General features: G+C 38.5%; 2 protein-coding genes across 6 annotated transcripts; one reads left to right on the forward strand and one right to left on the reverse strand.

Annotated features, from left to right (window-relative positions):
• The first annotated feature begins 67 nt into the window (after positions 1 to 67).
• LOC116397823 (adenine phosphoribosyltransferase) lies at positions 68 to 4,457 on the forward strand. Its single transcript, XM_031873662.1, has 6 exons — positions 68 to 106; positions 226 to 369; positions 516 to 609; positions 859 to 1,005; positions 2,146 to 2,241; positions 2,863 to 4,457. The coding sequence occupies exons 2-6, from the start codon at positions 247 to 249 to the stop codon at positions 3,036 to 3,038; spliced, it is 636 nt and encodes a 211-aa protein (XP_031729522.1). The 5' UTR covers positions 68 to 106; positions 226 to 246; the 3' UTR covers positions 3,039 to 4,457.
• Positions 2,774 to 10,199, reverse strand: rab34a (RAB34, member RAS oncogene family a). Of its 5 annotated transcripts, none has more exons than XM_031873658.1 (13): positions 8,693 to 10,199; positions 8,179 to 8,426; positions 7,914 to 7,952; positions 6,704 to 6,826; positions 6,527 to 6,618; positions 6,375 to 6,443; positions 5,461 to 5,562; positions 5,288 to 5,352; positions 5,067 to 5,118; positions 4,902 to 4,983; positions 4,210 to 4,300; positions 3,784 to 3,891; positions 2,774 to 3,698 (listed from the first exon to the last, which is right to left on the reverse strand). In XM_031873658.1, exons 4-13 carry the CDS (start codon positions 6,776 to 6,778, stop codon positions 3,631 to 3,633), a joined length of 804 nt encoding a protein of 267 aa, XP_031729518.1. In that variant the 5' UTR covers positions 6,779 to 6,826; positions 7,914 to 7,952; positions 8,179 to 8,426; positions 8,693 to 10,199; the 3' UTR covers positions 2,774 to 3,630. The 5 variants fall into 5 exon arrangements, with proteins under 5 accessions (XP_031729518.1, XP_031729517.1, XP_031729519.1 ...); XM_031873657.1 differs by having other exon boundaries at positions 8,179 to 8,429; XM_031873661.1 differs by having other exon boundaries at positions 2,775 to 3,698; positions 6,375 to 6,440; positions 8,179 to 8,429.
• Between the last annotated feature and the right edge of the window lie 202 nt (positions 10,200 to 10,401).

Consider the following 10,401-nt stretch of genomic DNA (forward strand, 5'->3'; position numbering starts at 1 on the left):
GCCTTTTTAAAGGACAGCCCCCTTGTGCCAGTGCCCCTCGTGGCCCTCTTAGGAGGGCCACGCACCTTACTAAACCTAACCCTAACCCAGACTGCACAGCGAATAAGTAAGTAATTTCAACAGCCCCCTTCTCACCCACCATTCCTCCCACTGGAACCGGAGAAGGGTCGCTTTCTCATTCACAGTCCACTTCATTCACCCCAGTTTCTCCCTCTAACTGCACAGACGTGAAGTGTTGTTTGTCAAATGGACGTGTTGGCCACTCCTGCAGACAGACATAAAGGATGGTACCTTTCTCTGATGGCGCCCAACACAAAAGGACCATCGTTTGCCTGGCTGGACCCATCGAAACTCTACTGCAACTCCCAGGTATGGTGGGGTGTATTTCTAGTTACTCTGTACTGTCTATACTGTTTCCTTTCTCATTGAACACTGCATACAACTCATTTATAACAGAAAAAATACAAGCTGTGTGTGCAAATTCTGCATTTTGTGCATTTACTGTCTTCATTCAGGCTCTTGCAGACTGCGTCAAAGACCTTCTCAGTCCTTTCCACAGCGACACTATTGATCTGGTTGCCGGGATAGATGCAATGGGATTCATTCTTGGTATGAAAACACACCGATTCACTATGAAGGAGGAAAGTAAATGTAGATTGAGAGCTAGAGAGACACTTGGTGTCCCACACTTATTTTAAGATCTATAGTTGCTTGCTAGGAGGTCAGGAAACCTAACACCTGACTCAAGGTACTAAATTTAGATACTTTGAGGACTCATGGCATTATAATTGTCAATTTGCACTGCAGGTTAGCCACACACGTCATTGTGGATGAATGTTTCTGAAAAATGTTTTTCAGGTGCATCTGTTGCTGCCACCTTTGGAAAAGGTTATCTGGCCATTCGAAAAGCAGGACACTTGTGTGTCGCAACCCAAAATCAAAACTACACAGACTACACAGGCAGAGAAAAGACTATGGAAGTAAGACTGGATGTGCTAAAACCAGGTTAATCACACTTATTTTTTTACTCTTTAAACATGTCAGTTATTTCTCTTGATGATCTTTGGACACCTAAGGGTTGTAACAGCTACGTCTTAAAATATATATTTAAAAATAGACCACACTTGCTGACAAGGATATCAGTCAGTTTAGACCTGTTATGTGTGTCTTTTGTAAATATTCAGTCTTGTAATTGGATCATTTCTATGCAAAAAGTCATACATGGATTGAGTGATTACTTATAGATCATCATCTGCCACCAACACTGTACTGTAAGAGCTGTTTTAGGCGTGGTGAGAATGAGAGACAGCTTCAATGCCAAGCTGTATTTATATGTTAAATTTAGATTATAAGCATGATTTAAACACAAAGATTTGAAGATGACCTTGAAGAGTTTTCTTAATTAATTAATTAATTGGTTGATTATTATTAAAATCCATAATATTACACCCCAATGTTTTATCCAATCAACATATTTAATTCTTCAGTATATATGACAAAGAAAAGTATCAAAGCTGCAACCACCAACTATAAATTGAAAAATGTTTAATTGATTAGAAAAAAGGCACTTATTCAGCCAGGTCTACTCAACATGATGTCTATTTATTCCCCGTGACACAGCACCCTCTAGTGTTAAAGAAACGTCAACATGTTTAATATTCACATTGACGTCACATCAGTTATTATGAGGGTCAATCTCTTTTATTCATTTTTAATCCATCAAAGATTATTTCTATAAATGTAATTTTTTTTTTGTTGCTGCCAGGAACTTTTCGGAAAACTGTTATTAGAGATTTAGCTATTTATTTAGTAATTACTATTATTATTATTATTTGTTCCATTTAGTTTTACAGTTCAGGCTAGTCCTTTGGTGGATGAGTAGACCATAAGCAGAGAGATCAATGTTAATGTTTGAACTATTTACTTGATTCTTTTTTGTGCATATTTACATTTCAACATCTGGACATGTATACACGGGATCGTTTTACATAACAATGTATTATTTGCTTTGTATTTTGCATTGGATAGTGATATTGTATACACTATTCATTTTTACTTTTTAACTTTATCTAAGTTCTGTTTATAATCATGTTTCCCATGTCCTCTACAAAACGTAAGGTGATTTGATGTCTGTCCTTTCTGCAGGTATGAGGCTGCTGTTGGTGGACCAATGGATAGAGACTGGAGGCACTATGAAGGCTGCAATCCAGCTGGTGGAGAGGCTCGGAGCCACTGTTGTAGGTCAGTCAAGATGGGTACCGTATAATCACTGGTGGAATGTAACCAAGTACAATTACCAAAGTACTGTACTTAAATACAATTGTGTTGTTGCTGTACTGTAGTTTACTTGTGCATTTGTATTTTATGCTACTTTATTCTTCTACTCCACTACATCTCCAACATCAAAGAGAAACATCGTACCATATACTTCACTATATTTGTTTTATTATTTTAGTTACTTTTGCAGGCTTAATTATTAATACAACAATATTTCAAACAAATGAAATATATTGTAGTTAGATTAGCAACAATATTTATAGATAACAAATTAGCTGCAATATTAAAGCAACACATTAATGCATCAATAATTATGATCCAGTAATATATATGATTCTGACATGAGCCATTCTGCAAAATGAATGCTTTTACTGTTGATACTTCAAGTATATTTTTAATGCTAATACTTTTGTACTTTCACTTGAGTATGATTTTAAAAGCAGGACTTTTACTTAACTATTTCTACTAGTACCAAGTAAAATATCTGAATACTTTTTCCACCACTGGTTAAAATGTATAACATAAATCAAATATCATAGAATAATATAACATTTAAAATGTAAAAAGTATTACACTTTCTTGCAGGTGTAGCAGCCGTGGCCATCGAGAACACTGAAGGAGGGAAGTGGATTAAAGAAAATTACAAATTCTCTCACTGCATCCCTGAAGAGCTCCAGAGCCAAATTGACCAGAAGTATCTTGATTCCTTCAACAGCTTCAACTTCAGTGAAGAAGAAAAGGGGAATAGTGCCATTTGCTGACTGAGATGGTCAAGAAAGTTTATCAGCATATGTTTATTTTTTAAGAAATACAGTGGAATTCCTGTTTCCTTAAAATAAGACAAGATATACTGTGATTTCAACTAAATAACACATTGAAAGGTATTTGTTTTGTACATATATTTTATTACATGTAAAATATATCATGAAAAGAGGTTAAGTACCAAGTAAAAACTGCCATTTAAAACAACCGACTTTGTAAACCAGAATATTGTGAAGAAAAATCCTAATTGTTAAACAAAATACAGCAGCGAGACTGAATATTTAAGCATCCACACATACGCCATGTTAAAAGCATCCACAGTCACTCTTTGGCATCTCTGCAGTAACAGAACAGTCATTTTGAGTATAATTGCTGAGTCACTCTGTAACTCCAGACAAGTTAAGCTGAGCAACACCACAAGAATCCACATCCCACAGAGGAAAACTCTTTCTAGGCCAGGAAAAACTGAACTCAAACATGTCAGGAAGTAGAACTCCAGCGTCCCTCCTCCTGCCTTGACCACAGAAATACCTCCAGTCTTTTCCCTCATTCTCAGTCTGTACCTTTGACTTTAAACTTCTGCTGCCATTCTTACTGACAGCAGTTTGGCTGCTTCTTCTTTGATGAAGCGGACACATTGTTTGAAGTGCTGTTAATTCCTGGAACAATTGAATAGCAGGAGGTTAAAACTGAGACAAATGTGAAGGCTTTTTTTATGATGGCAGAGTTAGTTTAGATACTCACTGACGACGCCCCCAATCTGCCTCGGCCCAGTTTTCTCCAACTCGGCAAGAACGTTGTTCTCAAAGGCCAACGATGCAACTCGAAAGAAAAACTCTTTGACGTTTTCCCCTACAGCACGGAGGAAATATTGATCACTTAGGGACATGATTGGTGTCCTCTGCAAAAGGCAAACAGCTACGATCAATGCTGAATACCAAAGACATGCTTTTGACGTAACTATTCAATCTTTTGAGAGTAAATCTCACAAGATAATTAATTGAAACATAAATCTGGGGCATCGAAAAACTGAAGACTCTCCACTGCTTCCCCCCCAAAGAAATCAGAGTACACTCCCTTCTGCAAAAATGAAAGATATACCCCTTCCTCTTTTCTGACCACACCGTAGGGACTCTGAGTCATGTTACTGTATTCAATCCAAACACTCACCTGTCAGCGACGACACAGCCCAATACTCTGCTCTGATCTCTTGTGCTATATTGAGGGCATCTTGTTCGATCTGAGAATACTGTGCAGGAGACTGTTGAAAAAACCAGAGAAGGCCAAGTTATTTTCATTACCGATTAATCTGACAATTACTTTCTTCCTTAATCGATCAATTGTTTAGTCTATAAAATGGTAGAACAAATAAAAAACTATCTGTAGAAAATTGCTTGTTTTGGCCGACTAACGGTCTAAAATCCAAATATATTCAGTTCTCTGTCACATTTATTCTACTGGAAAGAAATCACTCATGGACAAGAGAAGTATTCTTGAAATAAGAAAGAGGTAAATTACATGATCCAGTAATCTAATTTGTTACAAAAGCCACAGCATTGTCCAAACAGACAAAAACGAAATAGCAAATCTCTTATAAAACACAGAGTAAAATAAGAGAACACATTTCAAAATGTAAACTTCTTGAAATAGAAGACCACAGCTTAAATAAAGTTTGTAATGTTTTAGAAATGTCTAAATGCATGTCCATCGTTTCAGCCTCTATCAGGGGCAAATACATTACTGAGCTTTGAGTCCGGGACACAAACGCTTTGAGTTGTAGTCCAAACAATTCACATTTGACTCCAGCAGAACACACAGAAACGTTCACAGGCATGTCCACTTCAAACAGTAAGTGGACGTACGCTCAGGTCTTTCTTCGTGCCAACAAGGAACAGCTGAACAGCAGTGGGGTCGTTCTCTTTCAGGGAGTCTTCGAGCCACTGTCTGCAGAAAGAACAAGACAAGATGAAGTCCCCCAGCTAGGGTGAAAAACTGCCCAACAATCTGCTCATCGTGAATAAGCTTACCTCACATGGCCCAAAGAGGCAACGTCAGTTACATCAAACGCGATGATCACAACTGGAAGAAGAGAAAATCATACATGAATTAACCGTTTTAACACACAAATTCCAGTAATGCTACATATACACAGCTTCCTTTTCTCCCCTGGCATTGTTTTCATGGAAAGAGGAGAGTCTTTAATACATTTCTTATGAGGTTGCTGCCCTAAAGCACAGAAATCTCTCACCCTGGGCTCCTCTGTAGTACGTAGAGGCAATGCACTTGAACCTCTCTTGGCCTGCAGTGTCCCAGCTGTAAAAATAGGGACGGACATTTAAGCAATGTCAAATCAGACAGACTGAGTTTCCAAAGTTTTTTCTATTTATGTGTGTGTAGTAGTGATGAAGAAATTTGGCTTACAGCTGAAGGCTGAAAGGAACACCCATCACTTCAAAGCGCTCCATCTCAAAGTCAACACCGATCGTCGCCTTGTAGTTTTTATCAAAAGCATCTTTGCAAAATCTGAAAACGTAAAAATGTTGTTAGCTTAGAATGAGCTGTTTATATCTACATAGAGAGTGAGTCCTCTTCATGGAGTCCACCATGTTACACTGCCATGTTTCTACAGTAGCCCAGAAAGGACAAACCAAACACTGGCTCTAGCGCAAGCCTTTGTCGTTTTTACGTTACCTGAAGGCCACCGTAGTTCTCCAACGCGTTGGGAAAGGGAGGGATGGGCGGAGGGGTATTCAGTTGGATGCAATCTACAACCTCACCACTAGATGCCTAAATTTAAAGTATTTCTTGGGCCTTCCAGAGTTATATTATATTACATATATCATATTCTTGATATATTATTACTGAAGCTTGTTAGCAGCAGTTAAATGTTGCAGCTGGTAGAGGTGGGACACATTTTAACTACTTTATATACTGTTGGATAGTTATGTCTATCGTACAGTATCATATTGTATCAATTGATCATGTGTTTTGTTAAACACAAACTAGTAACTCCAGCTCCCAGATAAATGTAGTGGAGTAAAAAGTTCAATAGTACTCTCTGAAAATGTAGTGGAGTAGAAATCTTGTATAAATAAATAGCAATTGAAATACTCAAAATTGTACTTAAGTACAGTACTTGAGTAAATATATTTGGTTACCTTCCACCACTGTCTATTACAGTATGAATTTGAATGCAGATTTTCTCCACACTTTTGACAATAGAATAACAAACTATGTAGACTGTGCTCCCTTGAAGGTGGTACGTGTCCTCTGAGTTCTTTCTTGTTTGAGTTATTTATTCCCAGAACTGCAACAGTGACGGTGTTTGAGCTTACCTATTAATCAGACAGGTTTTCCCCACAGCCAGGTCACCCACAACAATGACCTTAGAGATTTTAAATCTGCTGAGAAGAATGAAAGAAGAAGCAACATGTAAATAAGTGCCACAAAAACATCACTTCCAGCATCATCAGGCTGCTGCACTCACCCCACAGTGCCGGTACGCTGCTCCTGACAGGCCGTCTTCACTTTATTGTTGAAATCCTTCTGAGTGTGGAAGGCTGCCGCTTTGCTGAAATACTACAAGAGAGGTAGAGGAATGTATGAGGCTGTTTTGGAGGGATAGCGGACAGCTATAGGCGATCATATTAGTACATGACTTTACCTGAGGGAGCTGAGCAATGATACGGTCCTTTCGGACAGGAGGAAGAACACTCATGGCTGAAACTCGGAGGGACATGAAGCTTTGCGGTTTAGTATAATGTTTAGTAGAGCGACACGTGGTGAGCTGGACAGAGAGAGAAATAAATTTAACAAGTTAAATCTGTTTCTTCATTATGTTTAAACTGCAGGGTTTGAATTTTAGGCCCAAACATCAGACCTGGTGCTAACTTTTACTTTTGCTACTGGAAGTAAAACTTACAAGATGTTACATGAAGCTTGTAATGAAACAAAAACAAACAAATGTTCTTTCAAATAGGAGGATTTGCTGCCTCTCTGTCGGTTGACTAATCGATTAATTGACAAATGGTTTACGTAAAAAGACATTTGAATGCATCGCGCTGGGCTCTGGGAAACGTGATCAGCATCGTTTTTTGTACTATTGTTTGACACTTTATAGACACTGAGCATTCTGTGCAGCATCTGTTGGTCTGTCTGCCTGTGTGTCTATGTTGCACTAAGAAGAGTAACCATTAGACTACTCACTACATTATACTTAAAATGTTACTTCTAAATCTGATTATCATTAATCGATTGACAAAAAATTAAGCAACTCCACCAAAATTCACTGGTTCGGCATCTCAAATGTGAATACTAACTGGTTTTCTGAGTCTTCTTTGATAGAAAAATGAATATTTTCTATCTCAGAATTTGAAGACATCCCTTTCGATTCTGCAAAAATGTTACAGACTAAAAAAAATCAATCAGAAAAACAGTCGACAGATTAATCGATAAAAAAAATAATCATTAAATGCTGCTCTACTCTCAATATACCTCCAATAGTGCATTACTGTTTTAATTTGTTTTCTATATGGCCTTGCTGCAACAACAAAAAAAATCTTCCTGTGGGACAATATCTTCTATTTAAAATGTTATTTTCAAACAGCACAAAGAAAAAGCCTGACATCTTTGTATTAGTTCGTATTACATTTGGGATAGCTCATGTTCTCTTTCTGCCATCTTTCTATTTGTTTAACTTTGCCAGGCAACCACAACATAGACTATATCCCTCCAAAGACTTCAGCTCACTGGAAATAAAGAGAGCCAGGCAGTCAAACAATAAACTGTAGTGAGAGCAAATATCTGTTATCCATTGTATAGCAACACGACCACATGCAGAGCCAGACAACTGTAATCAGTGTTGATCCACTTACTGGTCAGATCTGTTTTAATCCTCTTGCTCATCAAAGCTTCTGGTAAAGAAGAAGAAGAAGAAGAAGAAGAAGAGTTTGGTTTGGTCCACCACAAAACTGAAACTTTAAAACTCTATTTTACATCCAAACACCAAGTTAAGTATTGTATTAACTCTGTAAAGTCACACGTTAAGAAAGATATAACGTTAGGTTAAAGTTACACACACATGACCAAATTAAAGTTTTAAAAGCAGCGTGTTTGAGCTGCAAAAGAACTTAACGTTACCTCATCGAGACAGACTCTTCTCTTCTGTGTTTCGGCTTGGTCTCTTACCTCCCACAGTTTACCTCCTATTGTTATGTAGACTCATGCATATTCAGTGATCAACGTTAAAGTGTTGATTGTGCGGTGATCGGAGCTGAAATCGATCCACGGAAGTTGAGGAGGAGAAGCAGACTGAAGCCGCTGTTGCTGCTGACTCAGATCCCTGGATTTATTTTTCTTTCCTCCCAGATTTTTCTCGGCTCGGTCCCCTGCTGGAGGAAATGAGGAATAATCGGAAATTAGGAAAGGAAAAAAAAATCTATCTATCTATCTATCTATCTATCTATCTATCTATCTATCTATCTATCTGTCTGTCTGTCTAACAAATTGGACATTTATCTCGTTGACCTTTTATTGTTTCCCTTTGCTTTTATTCCGCTTATTCATTATTTATGTATGACCATTCATACTTCTCTATTACCACCGTTTGTTACATCAGAATGTTACTATTTATAAACATGTAATATTGCCATACTTGTCTGCATGCGCTTGTCTTCGTAATGAAGGGGGGATGAGTGAAGAGAAAAAGTCCGTTTCCTGTCCGTCAGTTAAATATGTCGACAATAGAGGGCGCCCTAAGCTTCTTCTCACTGACATCCGCCTCCTTATGATCAAATAATTCAATTCGAATACTCAATACAAATAACATCATGTTGCCTAATCACATCATATTTTAGTAATAATAAAGCAGCCACTGACTGTGTATGTACCGTGGGATGCATCTTGGTTACTGTAATTGTTTCTCCTGTCCCCACTGGCTGTCAAGAGATCATTTTCTTTTTCTTATTTGCTTTGTTGTAAGAGATGGGCGACAAAATACAGTCCTACTCCTAAAAGTAGAAATAACATAAAGCTTCATTATCCTGGGTCGGTCCAATCAAGTGGTGGTCTTTCAATGTTGATCTTTTTAGTCCAACATGTCTTCTCCATCCTTCCTCAACTGTGTTTCATTGTTGTTGAAGTTGTTGAACTTTAAAACATGTTTACACAGAAAGAAGACTCTAACCCTTCCAACGTTTTTGGCTTGTGACTATACTCTTCTTTCTACTAAAAGTCAGTGTTTAGTGTTTGAGTTGTTTCCCCTCTTAACTTCTCAGATGGTTTTTATTTAAATAACTGATCAAGAGGTCAAATAATCCAGGTATCCTAATGCACAGATTTGCAAAAAAATGTAATGTACTTTTTCTCTCTCATTATCTATCTCACAACCCCTTAGATTTCTCATGTGATCCTTTAGAGGGACCCTGTTGAGAACCAGAACCAGAACCAGCGTTATTGGCCATGTATGCTAGGCATACAAGGAATGTGACTCTGGTTTTTCCGTTGCCCTCAACGTGCATACACAGAAATAAACAATACATAAAAAACAAGGACAACAAAGTATAACAGAGGTAAGCATAGACATTTAACTACTATCTACAATATAAATATATATACAAAAGTATATATATGAACATAAAACATAACAATGACAATGAAATGGAGGTAATAGTGCAGTATGTCTGATTAATTGTTCATGAGAGTGACAGCCAGCGGAAGCGGAAATTGTTTCTGTGTCTGGTGGTTTTGGCATACAGTGCTCTGTAGCGCCGAACTGGTTGTGTCCAGGGTGTAATGAGTCTGCAGTATTGTTTGCTGTCCGTTTCCTGACTCTGGAGACGTTCAAGTCCTGGATGAAGGGCAGATTGGCACCAATGATTCTCTCTGCAGACCTGACAGTCCGTTGTAGTCTGTTCCTGTCCTGTTCGGTGGTCGTTCCAAACCAGACAGCAAAAGAAGTGCAGAAAACAGACTGGATGATAGCGGAGTAAAACTGAATCAGCAGCTCCTGAGGCAGGTTGAGCTTCCTGAGCTGGCGCAGGAAGTACATCCTCTGCTGGGCCTTGTCTGGGATAGTGTTGAGGTTGGGGGTCCACTTTGGGTCCTGGGAGATTGTTGATCCCAGAAACCTGAAGGTCTCCACAGCAGACACAGTGCTGTTGAGTTTGGTGAGAGGGAGCAGTGTTGGGGGGCTCCTCCTGAAATCCACTGTCATCTCCACAGTTTTGAGCTTGTTTAGCTGCAGGTTGTTCTGACCACACCAGAGGACCAACTGTTCAACCTCCTGTCTATACGCAGACTCATCACCGTCCCTGAAGAAGCCAATGGCCATTGTGTCGTCTGCAAACTTCAGGAGTTTAACAG

This window comes from Anarrhichthys ocellatus, unplaced genomic scaffold (genome assembly GCF_004355925.1).
Source record: "Anarrhichthys ocellatus isolate YVR2014 unplaced genomic scaffold, GSC_Weel_1.0 scaffold72, whole genome shotgun sequence".
NCBI classification, from domain to species: domain Eukaryota; kingdom Metazoa; phylum Chordata; class Actinopteri; order Perciformes; family Anarhichadidae; genus Anarrhichthys; species Anarrhichthys ocellatus.